Genomic DNA, 27,020 nt, shown 5'->3' with positions numbered 1-27,020 from the left:
TAATTTTCTTGTAGCAAGGTAAGATTAAACTTGTCCTGTTCTTTTGAACTACTTATATGTGGTTACAAGAATCAAGTGCCGATTATTACATGCAGTGTGCAGTGGCTTACAGAGGGTGAAAATCAACCTAACTTGTTCCCTGAATCACAACACTCACGACTATCAATGGATGATTACTGATCTGTTGCTTATGCTGCTGGCAGCTGACAATGTATTTTCATAGCTTTTATTAGATTTATCACGCTATTTTGTACACATGTTCTCGAGTGGGAATCTCTTTTAATGCACCCCTTGGAAAATAAGTATAGCTGTTCATACTTTTTTTTTTGCAAAAACTTACGTGGCGTGATTTTCAAGGTTTCACATGCTGTCTTTGGCAAACTTCAACTGCTTTCTCTTCTCGCTTTCAGGCCCACAGAAAAGCGGAGGAAGAGCAGACGAAGCTTGAGAAAGTCACCGAGGAGTTGCGAAGGCATCTGGAGAAGCAAGCTAGCGAAGAGCAGGTAGAACTCATCAAGCGAAGCTCATTACGATTTACAGATTTTGGCAGTGGCGCATGGGAAAAACGTAGTGCCGGTGTGTGTACGGTAGTATAGCCTTCAATGGTGCACCGGTTACGCGAGCATTTCTTTGCGCTGTTTTCCCTTAATTGATGCTCTCTATTGTAAGCTTGTAGGCTATCAGCCATTTACAATATGTCAATGTGATCTTTTATCGAGGTCATTTCATGTGGCCACAGTTCATTGCTGCCTAGATAACTAACATAATTTGCACATGGTCGTTCTTGTCGCCCGTGACAACTGCAGTGTTGCACTGCTAAACATATAGATAGAGGTACCATTCCCCGGACAAAGGAAAGAAAAAGTTAGAAGAGAGCATTGTATAATGTGATAGAAAAAAAGAACAAATCAGAAGTATTACACCTAAACTTGGATATATTTAACTCAGATATAAATAAATATCGGTTATAACAAAGTAAATGAAAAATACTTGCAATAGATACAGTGTTAGGAACAAATCTTTATAACAAAATTTTTGAATATAACGAACTTAATTTCGTGTCAGATGCAATTTTGCTAATATGAGGTGTGAGTGCTGTTTCAAGCACATACACACCAACTTTGCTTGCCTCCATTTTTTTCTGTAGGGGAAGGGCTTCAGACTTCTTAATTGCCATATTAGAAATGATAAGAGCATTCACTCACATACATAACATTTTAACTTCAATTACAATACTATTTGATCATGACTAAAATATGGGGCCAAACAGACTTGTGTATATGCTTAATAAGGTGGCATTTTCGTGGTAAGCTCCATTCTAAATTGTTTAGTGAACATTTGCTAAAACATTGAACAAGTGTTAATGGGGATATCTTTCTTGTATTGACCTGGTTACTGGTAAAAGTACAGTCGACGTCCGATTTCTCGGACGCCCGAAATTCCGGACATGCCCGATTTCCCGGACTCCTCTGTGGCACTGTCAATTTCCCCTAGAGTCAATATTAAAAAGTCCGAAATTCCAAACGTTTGTAGTTTTCACCATTTGATTTTCCAGACTTTGTACCGCTAACCGTAGATACAAAGTCACTGTTGATGACGCCATTTTGGTTGTTTTCGGGCTCGCCACGCTGCGACTGCCGTACCCTCAAAACCCCAAATGCCGCAATCCAGCGCATGCGAATCTGTTGCCATCCGTAGTTTAGTCAAATCTATGACCACAGCTGCATGGTTCTGTGCGACCTGTGTGCAGACAGTTGACAAAGCTACACTGTTGACCTAAGGTCTGCTGTTGGGGTGCTTGCAGACACGTGGAAAGTGGTCACGCAACAAATTCCTTGGAGCTCTTCTCGCCACGCGAGCTTCATCCTAGGCGCGGATACAGCCATCTCACCTGGAGTTGGTAGCGTGTGCGACGAACTTTCACCCGCAGACGTTGCCTTCAATATTCTGCACGCTGCTGGTGTTTTGATTCGAGCCGGGATAACCTTCGAGGGCTTCGCTGACACTGACAAAGACCTCGAGCTGTGTGCAGAATTGATAGATAACAAAATCATTCGTCACATTATCGAGGATTCCGACGTCTTCGACACCAAGGCCGAAGAGGCAGTGCCTACACAGCCAATGAGCTTGGAATCGACGCAAGCACTGACACTGTCATCGGTGTACAGCGACAGCATGACATTAGCTGAAATTAAGGCAGACATCATCGTGAGCAAGTAGAACATGTGGGGTCTCGACGAGGCGAACGAGTGCATCGCCACGCCATGCTCTTGGAGTGAACGGACACAGTAGACGCGGTTGGTACAAAGCACACAACATACATACATTTATTAACTAATTTAGACGACGATGTCGTCCACTGAATGTTACACCAATTTCAATTAACACGCTACCATACAAACAATATAACGCAGTGACACACTAAACACTCAATAACATGATAAACACACACTAACACATACCCAAGGCGGCGTCGCCAACGCCTGACTTTCCACGTGGGACCCCGGCGCGAAGCCCGCGGTGCCGAGACCAGGGGCCCACGCTACAGACAACCGTTCGCGGCAGCCGCCACGCGCAGAAGAATCTCGCTCAACGCTCGCCCACCTCAAGGCCCGCCTTCCGCCAGGGGCCACCGCCGGCGCTACCACACTACCAACAGTGGTACTCAAAGCGAACACGACGCCCTCTATCGCCCGGCGGTGGTCACAACCGAAATAAAGCTTTGGGGCGAGACACGTGCGCCACGCGGCACAGACAACTTTACAGGGGGGGTGTCAGCACCCCCACAAACAGAACACCATGCAAATGAAAATAAGTGCTCTTCTTTTTTTTTTATGCCTAAGTGTTTACAAATGCGGCAGCGCTGGCTACATCAGCTTTTTCTTCCATTCTTTCTTTTGTTGCTGTGACCCTCTCCGTCAGCAAGAATGCTTATTAAGAGAGTGTGTTTTCACTTGCATTCATTTTTCCGGACGTTTTCGCGGTCCCTTGAGGGTCTAGGAAATTGGACGCCGACTGTATTTCAATAAATTTTTGGTTCTTGGTTTTTGTACGAGGTATATATAAGAAATTTGCTAGTATTCACATCTCCAAAGTATAAGATGCATGAGTGTGTGTTATTATGTGATTGCTTGTCCCTGCTGTCTAAAAATGTTTGTAACCTTTCTTTTATGTGGCCTACATGTATGAGACTTACAACAACAAGCATTCAGGTTTTCACAAAAAGAAGTGATGCAAAATTACTAGCTATAAGCAAAGCTTCAAGAACAGCCATAATTTTTGTGTTCAGCCTGTGACAAACACTACTGCTTGCTTTTAATTTTCAGCTTGATTTCACTGCAGTGCAGAGTGCATTGACATGAAGCTGCATCGCAGAGTTAAAATGTTTGAATGAGACCCGCCCTCATGCTGCGGAATGCACTAAAACTGCTTTTCATATGTCTTCCTACCTTGTCCCTCACTCTTATGGCAGGGCACAGCTCAGAGGATTGTGCAACTCCAACAAGAGCTCCGCTACCTGACGGGAAAAGAGAAAGAAGTCCGTGAAAATTTTGAGCAGCTCAAAAACAGGCTTCAGCAGGTATGTCTGCGAGCGCCACTCATAGCTTTTCTACCAGCATTGTCAATACGATCTATCTTGCATAAGATCAACATGGTACCATCACCGCCTGCACACGTTATATGAGAAGACATAGCTCACTCGATGTGCTGTTCAAGTCTTGGTGCAATATAAAGGGCCATCCTAATTTTGGCACTTAAGGTGCGTCACGAGTCATGTCTTGAGCCACTAAATACTCTTGAAATGTAGAGTATTTCTTGTTAGCGGGTTATTTCACCATGGAAAACATGAAAACTGACAGTGCATTAGCTTCTCTTTGTTATAACTGATCTATTGTTAACACCGGTTTTGTCAGGTTCAAATGTGTCAAGAAAGTCACCCTGGGTCACGCCTTGTGTGTGACGTCGACTTTCTTTTAAGGTGGGACAAGGGTCTTTAAAAAACCCTTTTTATTTCTTATCCCACTCATAAAATTATTATGCACGCATACCATTGAATGTGGATTTCAAATATGCAAACAGATTTCACATCTCATTTTAAAAAAAGTAATGACAAATTTTCACATTATAATTAGGTAATTTCTTATGGGTCGATATGCTAACTCGCAATAAAGAAAGTTAGTTTTCAAAGCTACATATTTCCTTCAAAACGTTCATACCGCAGGGTTAAGCAAACTAGATGTCAAAATGGTTATTTCTTTGATCAGAAACAATTCTTAAACTTGACAGGTAAAAATGAGCTTCCAGTAGTTAGCTGGTATTTATCATATAATTACAATTCTGTTAAGGTTGATAGAAAAAGAAGAGCCTTAGCCTGTCGTTAAAGTGCTGCAGAAAAGAATGGTACCAAGTTAGTTTAGATATCTTCACGGTAACTTGCTTAAGGCTTCCGTAAGGCAGATTCAGTTCACAAAAATAACAATGCTTAGAAAATTACGTTTCCAGTTTTAAAAACATTTATATATTTTATTTTATATATTATATATTAGGCTTTTATATATATATAATATATAGATTTATTTTATATATTATATTTTAAATTTTACATATTAGGCTTCTAGCAAAAATAAATGGTATTTTGCTGCAATAATATAAAATTTTTCCTAAAGATACCTTCGACTATAAGTACTTCAAATTGCAATTTTTAAAGTCGCCATTTTTTACAATTTTGTGCTATTTTAAGTCTCTCGTCCCTCCTTAAATCTGAAAAAAAAAAAGACATCGTTGTACAAACTTAGCTGGCAGTAATTCTTTCAAATATTGTCTAAAAGTTGTTTGGTAGTGTAGTGACTGTAAACCTAATAATTGTTAATTACTAATTAATAAAAAATGAAAGTATTTTCTTATGTTTACTAAGTTGATGAAATGAAAGCGATTTCATCTCAAAAAGCTTTACGTGTGTGTGTGTGTTTGTGCATGCACGCACGTGTGTGTGTTTGTGTGTGTTCCACACGTTCGCTGTGACACCCGATATGCTGGTCATGCGAGCGTAGCTGTTCTGGCTCGTGTTTCTGTTTTCTTAGTCACCGAATTGTTTTGACTATCTGTAGATGCCCGAGGCAAAGGGTTTTCTCTCTCTCTCCCAGTCTTTCACGTTCTTGTTCTTTGACCGTCCAGGAGCGAGTGTACGTGCTGAGCAAACTCGAGACTGAGCAGTCGCGCCTCTACGACGAAATCAAGAGCCTCGAGATGAAGGAGCAGGACTTGAAGGACGCAATCGTCAAGCAGCAGCAGGAGCTGGCTCGCATGGACGACGAGGTCAGCCAGAAGAAAGAGGAATACTCATCTCAGGTAAGTGGCCATTTTAAGATTATATATTACTCTGTTATTTCTTTTTAATTCTTAAGACTCTTGACAATTTTTTCTGAAACCTGCGCTGTTTAGTATTTCAAAAAAGGCAGGAAGTTCAGGGGAAGATTGAAGCTTGAAGCAACACGAAATTCTTCTACGTTAAGCGTCACCGAAGCCAATGTTTAGACAAGTCGTCTCGTCTTCCTCAATGCTGCAGCTGAAGAAGGTTTCAAGGTTGCACTCTTGAAGAAGACAAGTCTGCTTCTCAAAACATTGGCTACAGTGACACCACGTGTTTAGCATATATCATCATATTTATATATTTTTTGCGTGCAGATTAATTTCTAATATGCAATTTTTTTTCTTGTAGAATGTATAGCTTTTTAAATATTAAACATCTAATGCGCTTTGCTGGCAGCAAAGTTTTTCTTAAACTGGAAGAGTTACATAGAAAAATTTGCATATTACAGTAATCTGTCATAAGAACTGCATGCAGAAAAAAAAACTAAAAAACTAAAGCATGTTTTGAACACATTTACACAAATGTTACTGAATGCTAAACTTGTCACACTAGGATATTGCTCATGGATGTTCAACGTACTATAACTTTTGTTAAAATCGCTTGGAAGAACATTTATTCGGGTTTTATCAAGCACTATATTAATTTTAAATTATTGTGGTATGTTTGTTTGCTTTGTAGCTCTTTCTACTTAGGAAAAGATCTTGCTCCCAACAGGGAACATGAAATGTTTGGTATTTTATTATGTATAAGTTGTGCTAAAGAAATAACTGCATATTGAAATCTGTACACAAATATGCATAAACTCTGCAAGTTACGCTACAATTAAGAATTTTTTTAAAAGGCTTTTGCGGCACGGTGTCATCTCTTTATAGAATAGTCATAGGATACCTTTTTTTTTTTGTACCACATGAAAGTCCTACGCTCCAACACTCTAGAAAGAGGGCTGGAAAAACTGCCTTCCTCCTCCCCCGAATAAAATCCTGGTTACGTCCCCGATGCAGGAATACTCAAACATTGCAAAAAACGTAATGACGGGCCTGGAAAGGCTAACATGCTGTTATGGCTTCCGTGTCATGCAGACGAATCTTCTGCAAGAGGAGATACGCCTTCTGAGAGACGAACTGGAACTATCGACGACTCAGGCATCAGAGAACTGGCGATCTCTCCTGTCACTAATCTCTGGAGCTCGTGACGACCTTCCACTTCCCAAGAACACGGGCGACCTGGAGAACATTGTCGAGAGCATCCGGCAGCAACTCGCCGACAAAAAGCACGCACAACTGGCCGAGATCCACGAAGAGCGTCAGAGTATCGCAGGCCAAATCGAAGCTCTCGTGGAGAAGCAGAAGTTGTTGCAGAGCTTCGAAATGTCACCCGATGAAGAAGGTTCGGGGGACTGCCAAGGTCAAGAGGCAAAAGGTCACGGTGAGAGGTCGTCGGGCAAGGCGACTTCCGACGAAAAGGGCGACAAGCTCTCGTCTGATGAGTCCGACGGTGAAGAAGTGAGCACGCTCGTCAAGGGGAGACTCGCTTTCGTGGGTGAAGAGGTGCGCAAACTTCAGGAAGAGGAAAAGGCACTGGGCAGGAAGGAAGAGGATGTGGAAGTCGGCTGGCGACACAACCTGGACACGCTGGACTCGCTGCTTCCGCTTCTCGAGTCCATGGTCGAGGACCTGGACAAGTTGGAAGGTAAGACTGCAAGACTTGAATGCGAAGGGTATAAACACAGTTTTTTTTTTAATTATCAGGGTACCCAGCACCTTACAGAGAGCATGGGCTATTGTAAGGAATATGTCAGTCTGATACCATAATTTCTGGTGCATAAGGTGCACTTTTTTTTTGGACATTTTGCTGTTGTGTCTTATAGAAAAATAGAAGTGAAAAAGTCGTTCTGGCAGAGTTAATGCCTTCAGGCTGTATGCGAGAGATTATTGGTCAGCTGCCAGCTCGTAATGAGATCAAAAGCTGCATGACGCCAACAGGCAAAAAATTAGTGTCCCACACTCTTCACAACGGCAACAGGCTGCACCGACTGTTGCTCTCTTGTTTACATACACATACATATCCCATAAAATGGACAAGGGATTAAACCCCTTGGTAGCTCAGTTGGTAGAGCATCAGAGGCGTTATTCGAAGGTCGCAGGTTTGGTCCCTGCCCACAGCAAGTTATTCTATCATCCACTTTTCGTTCTTTACAGTTGCATAACAATTACTTCTAATACGGTAACATCCACTATACCTGCCCCACTGCGGTAGTTTGTACTCGGGGACAACTTTCTGTAGCAATGAAGGGAAAACTACGGGGGTGGAGCTACCGCTCCTGTACACCTCCCGTTCGACTCGCATCTAGAATGACGGCCGTGTTCAGGCAATCCCACCGCACACAATTTTATACGTCTGCTTGCACAGCTGTTTGTGAGTGAAATTTGACACAGGCTCCTTCGGCGAGTCGTCTGAATAGCTGTAGGGCGACGCGTGCTTACCTGAAGACGTAGGCACCATTTTGACTGTGAGGTGCACGTAAAATGTGCGATGTTTTGAGACGTGCAAGAACGCGAAGCGACTCTTCACAAAGCAACAGATATGAGTATCTGCTCGGCGCATGCAGCATCTCTTTATAAACAGCATCCAGTAGAAAATAATGTTTTTTATTATTTTCACGTGGAAAACAAGGGCGCATTTGTGGCACTATATTCTACAGCGGTGGAACACGCCCCTTTTGGTTCCATAGCCTTTCCTTCATTGCCACAGAAAGTTGTCCTCGAGTATAGTGACTACGGTACTCGGCTGCTCACCCACTGATCGCAGGATCGAATCCCAGCTGTGCCAGCTGCATTTGCGATGGAGGTGAAAATGCTTATGGAGCTCTCCAGAACGACATCTCTCATAATCATATGGTGGTTTTAGAATGTTAAACCTCACATATCATAACATCCCCTATACCATTCTTGGCGTAATTGTCTGGCAGTTCTCATTAATAATGTGTCTAACAAGTAAAACGGGTCCTTGAGTTTGCCTTTCTTTTTTTTTATACAAAAATACGTCTTATAAATGCAAAAAACCATACAGTTTCGAGAGACCAGTATGCTGACATTTCATTCATGAGAACAATAAACTGAGCACAATAGTATTGATTAAAAAAAGTATCTAATCCTGTCATAACAATGAAGTGGGTGTGGTCTTGGTTGTCAGCTACTTCTCACGCACTATTGTACTGTTCAACTTTTTGCTTAAGAGCCCATGGAACTGAGGCAATAAATAAAAAAGGGTGCCGCAACGTCTCATTGCAACATTGCAACTACTGTTCGACTTTTTGCTTAAGAACAAATCATTGAGCCCATGGAACTGAGGCAATAAATAAAAAAGGGTGCCGCAACGTCTCATTGCAACATTTCAGTGCCCGTACCAGTTAACCAGTTACGAAAACGAAAGTACCAATTTTGCATGTTCAGAACCATGCAACACAGTTAGTGTGCCAAAACAAAAATGGCAGGATTCATAACATGCATTAGCATGGCCGACCCTCGTTCTGTGTTTACCAAAATACCAAGAAATTCATGATAAACTGAATGTCTGCAACATTCTTTATTGAAATGTCTAGCATGCCTTCTCTCAAACTTGTCTCGTTTAACTGAAAGATCAAGCCTCAGTGGTGGTCTGGTTATTATGGTGCTCGATCGCAAGCGCAAAAGATGCTAATGAAATGCTTGAGACCTGGGTGTTCTAGATTTAGGCGCTCAATGAAGAATCCTAATGGCCAAAATCTCCGCGGCCCTCTATTATGGCTTTCCTCGCAATCATATCATGATTTTGTGGTGTAAAATCCCACAAGTCGCTATTATAAATTGAGTGCTTGTTTTTTTATTTTGTTTTAGGTTGTATATCAGAAAAGGAACAAGATGTTGCAGACATCGAAAGTTCAGTGAACCAGTGCGACAGCAAGCTGAAGGGCGTTGCTACCGAGAAGGAAAACCTGGAACAGCAGCTTCAAAAGGTTATTACTTACTGGCTCTTTCATGCATTCAAGGGAGGTAATGGCCATACAATGAATGCAGTTAGCAACATTCCTGCGCACAATTGTCGAGGGATTTAGAAAATGAATGCATGAACAGCTGAAAGCACAACATCAAGAAACAGAGAATCGTATGGGCTTTGCACGAAAATCAGGAAGTCATAATGCAAGAGTCTAAAAATATTCACTTTGATACACATTGCAATCTACAAGGAGACCAAGGAAATGTATAAGTGTCTGAAAGAGAATAAGAAATCACCACATGAACATTGTCAATTACCATGAATACTTGCGTAATGAGCGCACTTTCTTTATCAAGAAACCGGAGCAAAGTTGGAGGTGCATTTATTATGGGAGGCAAATTTTATGAAAGGTTTTTTTGGGGTGAGCGAGAAATGCAGTAATGCAAAAAAAAAAGTTAGGTCGCTTAGCCTTTCGCATTTTACATGTGTGTGCACTTTTTGTAAACAGCTTCTTTGTTGCGCTTCACTTATCTTCGGTGGTTGAAGCTGCTGTCTTCTGCGAGCTGTCCCTCCATAAAAGCATTTCGCGGCTTTCTTTTTCTCACAATCGTTCAACTGCAACGCTGGTGTCTGCTGTGATCTCGAGGAGCACCCAGAAGCATGCGCTACGACACACTTTGCCAACTTCGTGGCAACCTCGCACGACGACCGCGCCGCCGCCGTTGACATAGCACCAAGCTACCACCAAAGCATCAAAACAAACCGTCGATAACGAGATTAACGACAAAATACGACTGCCACCTGGTTGTTCACATGAGAAATTACTGTAGAAAAGGTATTCCATATCTTGCATTCCTTTAAGTACGGATAACAAGCATGATGAACAAATTGCAACCGAAGGGAGAATCAAGGGGTGCTGCCATGTTTCAAAAATCTTCACAATCTTTTCTGGGCTACAAGAGATTTTTTTTGGTTTTCCAAAAACCTGCGATGTAACAGCGATGAATGGCCCTTCAAGACAGCCTTGGCGAGAGCAAACTGTGTTGTTGTCTCTCGAAAATCACGGGCGAGTTGGTGGGCCTTATTTGCAGGGAGTGACAGCTGGTTGGTGCGGGCAGTTTTGTGACCTTCGCTCACTGTGCGCTTGTCAGCTGCGATGTCTCTACATTTGCACCGTTCGTGAACCCCGCTGTGGGGCATAGATAATAAAAAAATACAGGATATGTGCCGCGTGCAGATATAAAGAACAACAATACGGCGTGCGGCAGCGGGCAAAGGGGGGGGGAGCGAGCCAAGGTGGCTGAAGGGAGTCGGCATGGAAAGAGATCCAACGGATAAGAAGGCGCCGGGTGTCGGTTAGCGGGACTGCAGCAGATGAATTTAGGGGGTGGATTTTTTACGTGGGAGGAAAAAAAATCACATTTTGACGACCGAAGTTGTGGATGCGTTTATTATGCGAGTGTGTTCATTACGCATGTAAATACGGTAATAAAATCATCATAAATCAAAGTATCCAAAGTAAAGGCACACCAAAAGAAACAATGACTTTGTTTGGATTGACAAACTGCACTCTGATAATTCAAATGCTGTATGTTCCACTATCATAAGTTCATTGTTAGCGGAGAAAACTGCAGTTGAAGTTTTATTTTTAATTTCACGCCACACTCTCGTCGCATGACGTGGGAAATTTCAAAGTGTATTTTCGGTATTTTTGTAGAATTGGCTTGATAGAATATTTTTAAACATCGTATGCTAAGTTTATAGCACCCACAGATTATAATTTATCGATTTGAAGCTTTGTAGGACCCAGTGGACGTCTTCAAAATTTCTTAGATCAGAGTGTTAGGCGCAGGAATCTCAAGATGGCGTCGCCACCCACATTTTTTTTTTTTGCGCGTTTTTTGCTTACTAAGCGTCATGTCCCAGTAAGAGTGGTGTTTTCGGAATTGTGAAATTGTTCTCTATTTATATGCGAAAAATCGTTTTGCTCTTTAGGGTCCCTTTAATACATACACATTAAATGTAATACACATGAGACATGAAGTACGAATGACGCAGGCATTGGAGGGGTTAATTGAAAATGATGTAGAAATTACCACGTGCAAGCTAACACATTCAGGTGCTCTGCACATTTTCATTTTACCATGGATGTGTGCACTCAACCAGCTCGGAACCACATTTGCATTTCGTGATGAAACGATTCGTGTTGTGCTTGATCATTCAACATGGTGGCCAATAGAAGGCATGCTGTATAAATTTGCCATAATAATTAACCCTTTGAAATGCTTTGTACACATTTGTGTGTTTGCTAGTTATGTCAATTAGTCTCAAGAGCTAGATAAAGTGAGGGTTAGATGAATTTAAGCTTTCGCATTATAAATGTGTCTTCATTTACCTTCATTTTACAGTGTACTTTTGCATAAGATCATTTTTTTAAAGCAATACCACGTTCGATGAGTCGTTCAATGAGCCTCGTTCCTTGACGTTCATCATAATTATAGTTTTTCTGCGCTATAAGCGGGCATAACCGACCATAAAACTGCACTATATCTTTATCTTGACATTTAATTCTATTTATGCAAAGGGAAGACATTAATGACTTTATTATAAGTAGATAATTAATTACAATTTTATTCATAAGAATTAGTATAAAACACATAAATCAATGTATTATGAGAACATTTATTTAAAATAGGCTATCGTGGCCCTTGAAGTAATGTGCGAATTTGACCCGCTTACACACAGCCCTCCATAGGTCGGTTCTGAAAAGGTCAAGCATACCCAGTTGTTTCATCAATGAAGAACCACTAATGTTTTCTTTATAAATACATTCATACCTAATTTTAACAAAGTCACATCTGCCTCGAAAATACTTCGTTATATCCGAAAATTCTTTATACATGGTTATTCGTAACACTGTATCTATGACAAAGCTATTCTTCGCTTACTTAGTTACAACCAATCATTCGTTGTATCCAAATTTGTTATATCGAGGTTTGAGCATATACAGTTGGTCTCGCTTTCTTGGTCTCCAGTGCAGAGATTAGCATCTAAAGACAAAGACAAAGCAGGCTTAGTCTCGATGATGCGCAGGTGCAAGATCGCAAGGTGGATGCCGACACGGAACAGAAAGAGCTCAAGACTTCCCTGAACAGCCTGGATGACAAGATGGCGTTTCTGGCTCAGCAGGAGGAAGACATATTGAGCACGTTGAAGAACAAGCGGCAACGGTCAGTCACCTGGCTTTCAACGTGCTATGTTTTCTATGGCACACGGGGGTAGCCTGTATTTTAATTGATACTGTTGCATTCATTCCCATGGTGATCAAGTCTGACTCTAGACTGGATCCAGAGTAAGACTGGATCTAGTCGGATTCTCAATCCAATCTGACAATTTTGGCATAACCAGCAAAGACGTGGTTTATATCAAAGCGTGCTGGTAAACTATGATGGGCTCTGTTCTTTCTCTCACCATTGGGTTATATCATTTTAACCATTACAAAAATAAAATGTACTAGTTATGCAGTCTCTGCCACAGGCCGGATAATGTATAATGCTTTATCTATAAGACTTGTACGAATTCCATAGAGGAAATTGTTAAGCACTTTAAAAATGGGGTGTGCTAATAAAAGTTCTCTTACAAATTTCATTTTCCGTGTTTGGTCATTAAAATTAACCATAGTGCTACAGAAAGGAAACGGAAAGTGAAAGGACCACAGTGAGCCTCTTCGATTAGTCGCTCGGGCTGCCAGACGGCAGCCAGGGGACAGGCCGAGACATTTGTTTTTCTCGAGCAGTGCTCGGGCAGCTTCGAGCCACCTCCGCCCAACTGCCGAAACGCTGCCACAAATGCGTTCATTTTTCTCTATTCGGCAGCCAGCAAGCTGCCCGCCGACTTGCTCTCCTACTGGAACAATTTTGCACTGGCAGCGAGCAGACGATGCACTTTTGCGTTTTTTGTCGCGTCGTCTCTTCAGAGCAGAAGTTCGGTGCTCGGTTCGATTACCTTTTTCGATTCTTTGCTTTCACGTTTGTTAGACATGCATTTTTTAGTTTTAGCCTTACCATGTTTAGGATGGTGTCTCCTAATGCCACGATGTATATGTTTAATATGCAGATCGAAGTGTACCCTTTCTGTAAGAACAGATGCTTTGTGCTGCCCGATGGTAGCCCCTTGTATGCGAACAAAAGTATGACATTTTATTGTCGTGCGAGTAATTTTCATGTTGTCTACGTTTCATTCTTACCCTCTCCCAGCAATGAAGCTTGTCTTGGTTACAGCTCTCCTGCGATTCTGTTGGTTGGTGTAGATAAATTTGACTGCCGTCAACGTCTCCGATGTCGTTCCGCACGCAGACACTTCCACCGCTTGGCGTTAATACAGGGCACAAAATGCCCACTTTTTTCGTGCGGTGTTGTTGCTGTCTGGCCTCTTGGTCTTTCCCATGCTAATGTAGCTTGAATGCCGACATAGTTCAGTTTGATCAGCACAGCCTTCTCAGCTGACACGTTCATTCGTCTGGTGCGAGCACTGTGGATTAAAGTCATACCCCTGAACTCGTAGTCTACATACACTGGCACAACCCGCTGTGCTGTTCCTGCCTCATTATTGAGGCCAACAACAGGCTGATGGTGTGATGCTCCCCCCCCATGTTCTTCAATCACGTCATAAGCATACAGCATCGCAACGGTCTTGTCCACTGAAGCCTCCATGTCTACAGGTCGACGATATAGCAAACGACACGGCAAACGCAGCTGCGCTAGCGTGACAACGATGATGATGCCTCGTGGGCTGCCTCTCATCACAGTGACGCGTGGATGACTTCATTTCCTGTCCGAAAGGAGTCCTCGGACTGCCCAAAAAGCGAAAATCAAAGAGGTTCACTGATCGCTGTGTTCTCCTTAAAAATTCATTGATGTGCTGTCACACTGCTCTTATTAATGGATGAACACTGATGACCACAGCTTCGGTTTTTGGATCAGAAATGTTTGTTTCTGTCTTTTAGCTTCCACATTTACAGCTTTGTAAATATGGATGCCAAAGTCAATATCTAAATTCATTTGTCTGAAGCTCTTGGTGTTTGTTATACACACAATGCAGTAGAACAAAGGATTGTCCAAGACAGTGCTGTGGTGATTAATTGACTTTCCATCAACAGCTCTGCTTGTGCTTAATGAAGCATCTCACTAGCTTTGTTTATAGAGGAGCAATGCAATGTTGCAGAGTTGAGGAGGAGCTGTCCAAGTTCAGCAATGGTAATGAGCCATTGCTCGACGCCCTAAGCAACGCTAGCCAGGTGTCGTCCCCAGTGCACAATGAAAGCTTCCTGTTGCCGTGCTCTGACAACCTTGGACCTCTGACGTCATCCCCCTTGTCCAACAAACTGCATCATAGCAGCTGGGTAAGTACAGAGCTTTCCATATACACTTCAGCGGCCACGTGTACAATTGAATTGTACAGATAAATTTTGGAGGTGCAGCACGCAGTGCGTACATTAGTGCAGGCTTTCTGAGTGGACAACTAGCAATCATTGAACTTCATTCTGCTGCATATTGCTGCTGAGAATCACTTTGCTAGAGAAACTACCATATTCGGTGAACGTGGTCAATGTGCCGTGTTTTAAAACTAACGTCAACAGTATTTTTTTTGCTCAAAAAATACAATAAAAATCAATCAATACAATCAAAAATCAATTGAAAAATACAATTGGAAAGCAATGCATGCATTTTGTACCTAGTATTTGAATATGTTTGTGTAAGAATTGAAGCCGAATAATTGCTGAATAATTAAAATTTTAACTATGGGCTAATTAACAATAATTACTGAAACTTGCACAAAACACCACATTCCTTCATTTTCTTTCTTGTAATGTAATACTGAGTGCCTTGAATTCATGTCATGTTATTTTGACGTATTTACATGCTTTTCATCACAATTCGCGCCCAAATGAGATATGCACCCAAGTGAGATATAGTTGTTTACTACTGTGGCCAAAAAAAAAAAAAAACTGGCAATCCCATTAGCTAATGCCACAAAAAGCACAGGTGAAAGCCTATGCTTCCACAGTTGTTTTTTCTTTAATTCACTTTAAATCACTTTAGGGTTTGATAACCTTCAATTCACATTTGATAACCCCTTATTTAACATTAATTTACATGTGATATATATTGGTTCACCTTATTCATCATAAACTCCTTTTAGTTCATCTGAATTCACATTTGATTCACCTTTATTTTATTTTAACAAGTAATTCACACTAGTTCACCTTATTCCATTTAGTTCAGCATAATTTACATGTGATTCACTTTTTTTTTCACTTTAATTCTATCCTGGAAAATGTGCACATGCATCATGCTTGACTTTTTTCACCAATCGTTGTGACAACACCGGTCACCAAATTTCGTTACTAATGGGCCATATCAAGCTTTTTTCTTAATCACAAATGTTAGGCAGTGTCAAGAATTCAATGCAAGTATGTTATATCTTTAATTTTGATTCAAAACTACCATTTACTTATGCAGTCAAGCCCTAATATGCTATAGTATTTGTCGTATCAAACAGTTACGATAACCCTTGAAAGTGTCGTGCAGTAATATAGCACTTGACCATGCGTATAGTATGCAACCTGAAGGGACCAAAAAAATATGTTCCATTTAACAAGAGTTCTGTTACTGAGAGATGAACAAGGGTGGAGAATTGTCTGTCTTGGTCGAACATGGCTACGATGCTCGGCTGCTGAACCAAAAGGTTGCGGGTTCGATCTCAGCCATGGCAGTCGCGTTGGGATGGAAGTGAAATGGTGGAGGCTCGTGTACTGTGCGATGTCAGTGCACGCTAAAGGACACCAGATGGTCAACATTTTCGGTGCAAGTGTTACGGTGCGAGTGTAGAGACATAGCAGCTGACAAGCATATAGCAAACGAAGGTCATGAAACTGGATGCGCCAATCAACGGTCGCTTCTTGCGAATACAAAACTTTAAGACTCAATCACATGCACACAATTTTTGAGTGACAACGACAGGATTCGCTGTCGCCAAGGCTGTCACAGAGGGCCATTCGTCGCCATCGCGTCGCAGGTTTCTGGAACACTAGAAAAAATCGCTTGTCGCCCTAAAAAAAGTGCGACGATTTCCGAAGCATAGTGCCACCCCCGATTTTCGCTTTGGTTGCAAGTTGCTCTTAATACTTGTTATCCGCGAATACTTCAAGGAGCTCAAGATACAGGCTACCTCTTCTACAGCAACTTCTCTGGAGGACAGCTAGGCGGTGGCCGTATTTCGTTGTTAATCTTGTTAATGGTGGTTTGTCTTGATGCTTCGGCGCTAGCTTGAAGCACTGTCAATGGTGTCGTTGTGGTGGTCCTGTGAGGTTGCCATGAGGTTGGCAAGGTGCATCGTAGCATTAAAGTGCATGCTTCTGGGCACCCCTCAAAATCACAGCAAATGCCACCGTTCTGGTTAAGCCATTGCGGGAAAAGAAAGCGATGAAACGCTTGTATCAGTGCATGGGCTGCGCAAGGACAGCTCGCAGAAGATAGCGTCTTCAACTACTTAAGATGAATGAAGTGTGAGAAGCTGTTTTCAAACAGTACCGTAGGCATATGTCAATTGCAAAAGGCTAAGCGACCTGACTTCTTCTTTTTTGCATTACCACTTTTTTTGCTCATACCAAAAAAGTTTTCATAAAGTTTGCCCCGCAATATCAACGCACCCCTAACTTTACTCTGATTCTTCGAGAAAAAAAAGTGAGTTCATTACGCGAGTGAATACGGCAATAGTGACAAGTAGAGTTGGTTCTTGAGCAACTTGTGTAACCAAACGGTTTGCTAAGTCAAACCACACTATAGTCCGTTACAACCTAAGAATAAAAATCAATATACAAATAAAAATACAAGCGCCGTCCCCAAAACTGCGACTCACCATCCATTCATCTGTGAGGGAGAGTCGTGCTACGTGTTCTCTGTTGCAACCATATACCCTATATATTTTCACTTCTAACACAAATAATATGTGGAATAAATGATTAAAAGTTCGCCATCTCTACTTGAAACATTACATTTTACTGAGAGTGATGTCAAATTTTTTTTTTTTTTGACCGAAAATTAGTGGCACCAACATGTGTCTCTATAAAGAAAACCACCAATCTATAATGTGTGAACAGTACTTCACCTCGCAGAAAGAGGCAGACTTTCTCGGGGTGAGAGAGGTATGGTTATAGATGGAGGTTACATTTATTATTCTGAGGTTGTAAACGACTGTAGAAGTGCTGACCTTGTTTTTCCTTCTTCTTCAATTAATTCTAGGATCTGCGAGGTCTTGAAGAGAGGTACCTGGTCATTGAGAAGGAGCTCGAGGAGCGACGGAAAGCATTTGAGTCCGAGCAGGAGGAGGCTGAAAATGACAATGTCTACCTGAAACAGGTCAGGCAGATGGAATACCAGCATCAGGAGAAGTGAGTGAATCAATTCAAATAATTTATTATTCACACGAAGATATTGTGGAAACATCATTTTTCTTACAAAGGCAGTTCGCTATATTAATGTTATCATCCCCCCCTCCTTTTTTTTATGACCTTTTGACTCGGCATTGCACATAACGTACACTATTGGTTAACAGATGTCAGGCGTACAGGAACTCTGCGTACCTCTGTGAGACACAGGTATTAAAAAATGCTATTTTTGCAGTTTGATCAACTGAAGAAGATTTAATTTGCTTATTCAGTTTTTATGCAGATTGCAGATCTTTTTGTAGATATTAATGACTCCATTAGAACAGAAGATCTGCAATTCCTCAAATGCTTTTTGCGTGTTTCTTGCATGGCTTTCTGGCTACATTGCTTTGTGAAATACAAAAACAAAGTATGTTTGGAAAGATTTCTAAAAATATCATCTAGCCAAGGATGCTATTTATATTCTTATAATGTTGTTCACCAAATTACAATTGATTATATTGCATAGTACGCAGCAAATTTTTCACTCATGGTTGCAGCTGTTTATTCTGCAATCGAAGTTCGTTGCGAACAATCAAATTGGCATGATTAGCCAGCCAAGTCTCTGCTGCTTTTGCCCCCAAATGGTGTTTTTGTATTGGACAATGCAAACCTGCCGAAAATTCCCCTAAGATTTCATTAAATAGCAATTTTTTAAAAGTTAAACTTAATTTTATGCTTTCAAGAAAGTATAATTGTCTTGCCACACTCTTGAGAGGAGATGCTATCAGAAATAAAGTTGAGGTAATCTGTAGCACAGGGCGATAAGTGAGTGAGTGAGAATTTATTAGAAGGCAGAGAGGTCGGCCTGAGCTAGTTCGCTCTAGCCTGCTACTCTACACAGGGGATAAGGGAAAGGGGAAAGAAAGAGGGATGAAGGGTGATGATGGGGACAAGAAGAGGTGGTGCGTATGTACAGTAGCCACTTTGTATAGTACCCTACAGTCTAGTTTCTAGTCCAGTGCTTTTTATAAAGTCTAGAACAGCCTTTGTAGCAGTTTTTGACACTGTTTGGTCGCTCATTGCTGATAATATGTGGCTTTCACTTAATGGTGTTTGTCCAATGCTTGCCAACGTTGCAGTTAGCATTTCTCTTTGTGCCACGTATAATGCACAGTCACAAAATATGTGAGCTATCGTTTCGCGCACTTGGCAGCGTTCACAATTTGGGCTGTCCGCACGGCCGATTAGGTGGGTGTAGTGACGAGTGAAGGCGACGCCCAGGCGAATCCGGTGTAGTATATTAGCATGTCTTCGGCTGATTTTATCTGGAAGACGAAAAGTCATACTGGGGTCTGTCACAGGGCGATAAAACTTTCATTGTATTTATAGGCTTTTACGCTGGCTTTAAATATGTAATAAGTCTTATTTTTCGTTTTATGCCATGACAATGTGTAAGGTACTTGTAAATATAGGTCGTTTTAGATCAACTTTTTATGCGAGTAAACGTTTATAGTTCTAAGCCATCAATAGCTCATATTACTCTTCATTACCTAAAAAAAAAGCAAATAACTATTAAGAAAGTGTGTATAAGACATTTTATTGGACAAGAAAAATTATAATGTGACAATTCTTAAAATCACCAGCCCATAGCAATTGCTTGCCTTAGGTTCTTAATATTTATGCAGGTGATAAGTTTTAAAGGAGATACTTGCACTCTTCACATTTTAAGGAATATATGGGCAAAATTTCAATCTGATCGGGCTATTTCTGACCTCCAGACATCGCCCGAAAATTGACCTTACGAAAAATTCATTTTAAAGGTACAAGGGGAAGCTCATCTATGTTGAAAAGATATATTTTTTAAGAGGATTCATTTCATCATTAGAGCTTAGCAATCATGGTTATTTTGAGCATGGGGCTTTAGTGAACTGCTTATGGAAAATGCAATGGCAAGCAGCCACGTGACAATTTCTAGGGCACTCTAGACAATCAGCTCTTTTTAGTTTTTAGTAGCCACCTTGCGCTCTTTAAAAGTGATTTTAAGCTACTTGAAGCTCCGTCGCCATGGTGTATTGGCTAAGGTACTTGACTGCTGACCCGAAGGTCCCGGGATCGAATCCCAACTGCGGCGGCTGCATTTTCGATGGAGGGGAAAATGCTGTACGCCCGTGTGCTCCGATTTGGGCGCACGTCAATGAACCCCAGGTAGTCGAAATTTCTGGAGCCCTCCACTACGGCATCTCTCATAATCATATGATGGTTTTGGGATGGTAAACCCCACATATCAATCAATTAAGCTACTTCAACTTCAATTACAATCTTCAGTTTTGTTCTGTTTTTTTTGTGTGTGTGATAGTAGAGAAACTGGACTGGTGAAAGCAAATCAAAAACTAAAAATGTGTAATTTTTGAAAAAACTTGCATTTTTCGATTTGCATCTCCCCTTAAAAGTAGCGTACAGCGAACAAATCAGTTCACATTTGGTGAAACTCGCTGTGTGGCACTCTGTGGTGTTGCTTATGGAGGGAGTGTTCCTGTTTCAGACTACGGGATCTCATAAGAGAGAGGGCCGAAGACATGAAGAGGCGCAACTCATACCTTCATCAGCTGCCATGTGATAGGTTTGTTCGAGTCCTCTTATTTTCAGAGGTTGCCGTTTCCTTAGCCCTTCCTACCATTTCTTTCTTACCGGACTGGTTCTTGCACATAACTGTGACAACTTATTGGGCACAGAAAACGCCACCAAAACCCCGGCCTTGTGACCAATCTTGACCAACCAGTGTGGTAAGAAGGCCTCCTAATGAGTGTAAAATTAAGCTCTGAAATGAATTTGTTCAATGTGGGAAGAGTAGTATATAACATACCTTTCACCTGCGGTCAAAGTTACGTCAGACAGACAGGCAGATGCCTCAATGTACAATTTTCTTGAATACAGTCAAAAAGCAAAAAAGGGCTCTGTTGGTTTTCTGGCGACTTATTGTGCAGAATGCAAATGCGTGCCGGTATTTGATAAAACAACTGTGTTGGGGGGCTACTTATCCAGCGATAGTACTAAGCTCATCATTGAGGTTGCAGCGTTAGAAAATCGAAGCTGCATCAGCAAGCCATCCATCACCCTAACAAAAAAAGAACTACAAGATTACTTGAATTCACCAGCATAAAGTTTTTCTATACATAAAATTGCCTACTGCTTAATTTTATTTTGTCTTCATCTTTGTGCATTTTTACATCTTAGTTGGATGTAAACCATTAGTTGGATGTTAGGGCTTGGCCTCGTTGTCCCCTTCATCCACTGTCTATCTTTTTCGCGCTTCAGTTGTGAAAAATAAGAAATATGAAAAAAAATGGAACACCAACTAGTCGCTCGCCCCCACACCTTGCTTCAGAGTCTGAGACTGAATTGAAACCTTCAAGCATCAAATAGTAAATTAGCCCATGTAACAGTTTGCTACTACTGCAGTTGAGGGATCTGTAAGCTTCTTGAACAGTTGTGCAATGCTTGGCAGCTGTTTAATCACTCCAACATTGCGGACACTTTGAAACCAACAATATCAAATTTGAGGGAAACAAGTAAAAGTTAGGAGAGAATAAATGCGTGAGAAAGAGGGTCATCCAGGGCACTAAGCCTGCCTAAGCTCGCAAGGCCACAAGTTCGAAACCACACCAGGGCGGGAATGAACTTTCCAATAGTTAAGAAAAGAAGGCCAGGCGAGCTACGAGTCGCATGAAGTTTAGAGCTGATAGGCGGTCAGGTGGTATTTTACAGTGCTAAGAAAGTGCTACAGAACCCCCTTACTTAGAGATAGCGCAGCAGCATAGCATGTAATAACAAAATTCGGTTGCCAGACCATTCCCAATCATATATTTACTTAAGACGGGCGATAAAGGAATTGTTTTAAGAAAAACAAGAAGTCCAACAAGAATAAAAACAAGCAGTTTAAGAAAAACAAGAAGCGACCCTGGTGCAGTACATGGCCACTATCTCTCATGACTACAGCTATTAACCCTTGTCCCTCAGTCCCCAGCGGCTGCAAAGCAACTGTCTAAGGCGGGGTCAGGCCTGCAACGCAGCGCAGGGTGCTAACAAAACAATCTCTGGGTTCGGATGGGCTGCCATAGAAATCTGAAATTGGCTAACTTCAATGCTAGAGCGCTATCTAGTAAGGCTAATCTAGCTGTCCTATTCAAGGAATCTGAGGGTGTTCAATGGGATGTAATAGGGCTCAGCGAAGTTAGGAGGACACGTGAGGCTTATACAGTGCTGAAGAATAGATACGTCCTATACTATCGTGGATTAGTTGACAGAAAAGAACTAGGTGTGGGGCTTTTTATGCAGAAGAATATCTCTGGCAACATAGATTGATTTGATTGATTGATATGTGGGGTTTAACGTCCCAAAACCACTACATGATTATGAGAGACGCCGTAGTGGAGGGCTCCGGAAATTTAGACCACCTGGGGTTCTTTAACGTGCACCCAAATCTGAGTACACGGGCCTACAACATTTCCGCCTCCATCGGAAATGCAGCCGCCGCAGCCGGGATTCGAACCCGCGCCCTGCGGGTCAGCAGCCGAGTACCTTAGCCACTAGACCACCGCGGCGGGGCCTCTGGCAACATAGAGGAATACTATAGCATCAGTGCGAGTGTGGCAAGTGTCATAATCAAGTTTAACAAAAGGTACAAGATGAAGATGGTAGAGGCCTATGCGCCTACATCAAGCCATGAGGATCATTTGGTTGAATGCTTCTATGAAGATGTAGAGTCAGCGATTAATAAAGTAAATTCATAGTATACTATTCTGATGGGCGACTTTAATGCCAAAGTAGGCAAGAAACAGGCCGTAGACCATGTAAGGGGGGATATGACATCGGCTCTAGAAATACCAGAGGGGAGTTATTAGTAGAGTTGGCAGGACGTAATGATTTATAGATCTTAAATACCTTCTTCAGAAAACGAGCTAACCATAAGTGGACGTGGCAAAGTCCTAATGGCGAAACTAAAAATGAAATAAACGTCATTTTGTGTGCACACCAAGGCATTGTACAGGATGTAGAAGTAGTTGACAAGATCCCATGCAGTGACCATAGAATGGTAAGAGCTTGCAGTCACCTAAATTTAAAAATTCAAAGACAAAAACTGATACGCAAGAAGCAAATTAATGAACTAGCGGTGAAAAGTAAAGTACAGGAATTCAAAGTTTCGCTTCAGAATAGATTCAAAGCACTAAGCGAGGTAGCCGACGTTAGCGTTGACACAATTAACGATAATCTTACTACTATCATTAAAGAGTGATAATTTTACTACTATCATCGAAGAGGTATAGTCATCAGACAGGAAAGCTATCTCAGGAGACGAAAAATCTTATCAAGAGACGACAAATCATGAAATCCTCAAATGCAACCGACAAAATAAAGCTAGCGGAGCTTTCGCAGTTAATCAATAGGCATAAGGTAGCCAACGTCAGAACATATAACATGAAGAGAATTGAGCAGGCTGTAAAAAGCGGCAGAAGCCTAAAAGCTGCAAAGGCAAACTTGGGGCATAGGCAAAACTCGGATATATGCATTAAGAAACAAGGAAGGCAATGTCATAATCAGTATAAATAAAATAGTCGAGGTGGTGGAGGAGTTCTACAGATAGCTGTACAGAAGCCGAAACAACCAGGATGATATCGTAAGAAGCAATAAGAAGCAGAGGAATTTGACATCCTACCCGTACGATGAGGGGAGTAAAGAAAGCCGTAGAAGGAATGCAAAAAGGCAAAGCGGCTGGTGAGGATAAGGTAACGATGGACCAGCTGAAAGATGGTGGAGAAATTTTGTTAGAACAATGCCTCCTGTACTTTGACATGCCTGGAGCGTCGGCGCCGATTCCTCCGCGCGACCCTCTTCCGTTTACGCACGCCACCACCGCGCCGCGGCGCTGTGTTCTGACACTATCATGCGCCTTGCCGGCAGGCGAGCGCCCGCGCAGTCTTTGCGGTAGCCCGTTCGGAGTGAGCGCTAATGCTGTTGGTCATTTTTTTCTCAAGGTGCCATGTGCTGCTTTTTATCGCGCGTATTGCCTCATCGGAGCTCGATCTAATAACCGCAGCTGAATCCCAGCCATGCGGTACTGCTGCATGCCTTTTTGCACCTCGAGCCAGCGCAAGAAGCAGCCTGGCGTTTCGTTCCATGAGATACCTGCAGGTGCAACACTCCGGGAACAATGGCTGAAAGTTATATCAAGAAAGGACTGGCAGTGGCTGCAGTGGCTAAGATCTATCACAACAAGCCGCTGTCACGCAAAGTACTGAAGCTTTGAAATGGCATATATTGGTTCTGTTCTTTGATTTTTTTCAGTGAAGTGATTTCTTTAGACTGCAGACATCAACTGTGATAGCAGTGGCATGGATTGGGGAACTCTTCTTCCACCCTATTCGCTTTAAATTGTTAGTTTCGCTACATATGCATGATGATGCCCCTCGTTTTTTACCATTGTCTGTGACAACAGTCATTTTCTGCTTTACACTTTCTTTGACTACCAATATTTTACATTTTTTTTCTTCACAGCCGAGGCTGCTGCTATTTTGTATAGCTGTCACACTTACTCCTGTGATAAAATATATACATGTTCTCTTTTGTTTGTTTACAATTTTCTGGCCATTATGTGCATGAACCTGCAGTTGATCTAGCTTTACATCGATGTTATTTCTTTTTTTATGTTGAAGCAATATCTATTCGTATTATTACCGTACTGTGATATTGCGTTATCTGCAGCACACCCCAGCTCTTGGCAGAGAATGCTTAGGCTGGCCTTTTGCTGCAGTGAATAAATATTGTGCTATTGTAGTTCTACTTGATTTACTTTTTATTTTCGTTCTTGACTTTATTTTCACTCTGCTAAGCCCTACGAACCTTGAAGGACAAAATTTTCACAAAGATGAGCGCTGCGAAGCTCCACAGAGCGACTCCACAGCTCCACAGCTCCACAGAGTGTCAGAAGCTGGCGCCACCTCGCGGCAGTCCGGTAAAACACGGTGGCCGCGGGTGAACAATAGGATAGCAGCCGACGTGCCAGGCATCTCAAAGTATAGGAGGCGTTGGTTAGAAACACTGGCCACCTTATATACGAAGTGTCTCTTGACAGGAAGGGTGTGTTCGTTAAAACATTTTTATAGAGTGAGTGAGTTTATTTTGTGTGGATCTCATCTTGGTGAGACTGTTACTTGTCCTAAAGTGCCACAACTTAACTAAGCTATTTATAGCGTACGTTAAAGCACACCAGGCCGTCAAACGTTCTGGGGGCATGCACTGTGGCATCGCTCATAATCGTATGGTGGTTTTGCGACGTAAACCTCATTCATTATTATACTGGATCTAAGCAACACCTGTTTAACCACTTATTCTATTTCTTATCCCTGGGATAACTGAAATGGGATGCGTTTATCGTGCCACGAATTCTTTTTGGGCATTTCTTCAGTGTCAGATAACATTGAAAGTTCAAGGAATTTGAGATAAGAAATCACAAAAAAAGGAAGTCTTCATGTTGCTTTCCGCTATTCTCTGGACTTAAAACTGTTGTGTTTGTTTCCCACTGACAGCAACTCTTCCACTCTACCCGGAAGGAGACAAAATATCGCTTCTCGATCTCTGGTAAGTTGTGCAGTGTGTGCGCATGCATGCCTGCTTGTGTTCAGGCAATGGATAAATTGAACAGATGAATTCAACAGATGATTATGCCGAGGAAAGCATAGGGGACATTAATTGTTGTCTTTAACTTTAGTGTAGTAATTTAGACGAACAAAGCAAGTTGGTATTCAGTCATCAGAAAATCTTGCGCAGCACAAAGAATGTACGACGTGTGAGCTTGTTGAAGCTTATTTTACTCTCAAAGCCAGAGACAGTTGTAGTACTGCCAAACCTTCTGCTTGTTTAACACAAAGTAGAGAGGGTTTATCGTGATCTAGGTTTATAGGTGATGAAATGTCTCGAGAATTTGTGGCCGTCATTTTAAGTCCTCAACTTAGTGCGACGTTATTCACACCACAATTTATGCTCAGCAGTTTTTGCATCGTCATGATGCACTCTCTCCGTGATGGTGTCTCTCGTAGCCAAACCCACTTGGAACACTAACACCCACAAGACAATTGACCAATTATCTGTCAACCTTTTCTTCTTCTTTGCAGCCCATTCTCCCAACGCACCCGTACCTGTCGTTTGAGCGAGGCACCGAAGAGTGCCCCATCAGAATATCCATTCCGTCCTACACACTGCGGGGAAGTGGCTCCAACGCTCACATCGAATACGAAGTCAAGGTAAAAAAACAATTAGTTTTTTACAAATAGTATGGCCTTTGCTCGGTCAAAGTAGGCAATACATGTGACTAATGTTGCTTAGCTACACACGTGCATCCACACACACACTCATGCGTTTCCGCAACTATAAGATACTTCCGTCATTCTGTCCACGATTAGCCACACCTTTACGATGCAAAGTTATTGACAGCATTAATTTAGATCAAGTGCACGTCCACCACAATGGACCAGCGACTGCAATCCTTGGCTGCTCACCCAAAGTTCATGGGTTCAATCCCGGTCGTGGCAGTCGCATTTTGGTGAAAGCGAAATGGTGGTAGCGGCCCGTGTATTGTGTGATGTCAGTATACGGTAAAAACACCAGATGGTCAAAATATCCAAAGCTCTCCACTGTGGTGTCCCCCATAGTTATATTGTGGTTTTGGGATGTAAAACCTCAACAATTACAATTGGACCTTATTGACTTTTTATTGCATTATGTCTTTGTGGTAGTCTGTCATGTTTATTATTATGTCCTTGCCTGTTCTTACACCTTTATACTTCGTACAGCCATGTAATGCAAAGTCTGCAAAAAGAAAGTTGATGGAAGCCAGTTTCCGAGAAGGCCCTTAATCTGTTGAGGGAGCAGCATTCTTATGGTGGCAAAATCCAGAAATGTACATGTGTATGTCGAACTGTGGGTGTATGTTGGAGAAACCAAGGGGTCGAAAATAATATGGGGCAGAGCTCAGTCTTCCTGTCTTACCACCTCCGATAGCCGTGTTGTAGCTGAGAGATATAAAACTTGATCATTGGACTTTTCTGTAACTGTGTGCTTCTTTTTTTTTTTTTATTCCAGGTTGTGGTCATGGATGACAGCTGGACCTTGTATCGGCGATACAAACGGTTTCGAGAGCTCCATGACTACATGAAGTTGAAGTATGGACGGAAGGTAAGACTACATGAG

The 27,020-nt window shown here is 42.0% G+C and overlaps 1 protein-coding gene across 2 annotated transcripts in view; it reads left to right on the top strand.

Annotated features, from left to right (window-relative positions):
- Klp98A (kinesin-like protein 98A) overlaps positions 1–27,020 on the top strand; it is a 57,271-nt gene that overhangs the window by 28,825 nt on the left and 1,426 nt on the right. For both annotated transcript variants that reach the window (XM_075870865.1, XM_037416150.2), the window contains 12 exons: positions 411–503; positions 3,473–3,580; positions 5,176–5,349; positions 6,451–7,060; positions 9,247–9,365; positions 12,440–12,576; positions 14,570–14,747; positions 17,650–17,798; positions 20,320–20,397; positions 25,361–25,412; positions 25,946–26,074; positions 26,913–27,005. In XM_075870865.1, coding sequence (XP_075726980.1) covers positions 411–503; positions 3,473–3,580; positions 5,176–5,349; positions 6,451–7,060; positions 9,247–9,365; positions 12,440–12,576; positions 14,570–14,747; positions 17,650–17,798; positions 20,320–20,397; positions 25,361–25,412; positions 25,946–26,074; positions 26,913–27,005 — 1,920 coding nt within the window. The remainder of the gene's footprint in view (positions 1–410; positions 504–3,472; positions 3,581–5,175; positions 5,350–6,450; positions 7,061–9,246; positions 9,366–12,439; positions 12,577–14,569; positions 14,748–17,649; positions 17,799–20,319; positions 20,398–25,360; positions 25,413–25,945; positions 26,075–26,912; positions 27,006–27,020) is intronic.

This window comes from Rhipicephalus microplus, chromosome 8 (genome assembly GCF_043290135.1).
Source record: "Rhipicephalus microplus isolate Deutch F79 chromosome 8, USDA_Rmic, whole genome shotgun sequence".
Taxonomy (NCBI): domain Eukaryota; kingdom Metazoa; phylum Arthropoda; class Arachnida; order Ixodida; family Ixodidae; genus Rhipicephalus; species Rhipicephalus microplus.
The sequence above is the reverse complement of the archived record's forward strand: the minus strand, read 5'-3'. Positions and strand labels throughout refer to the sequence as shown.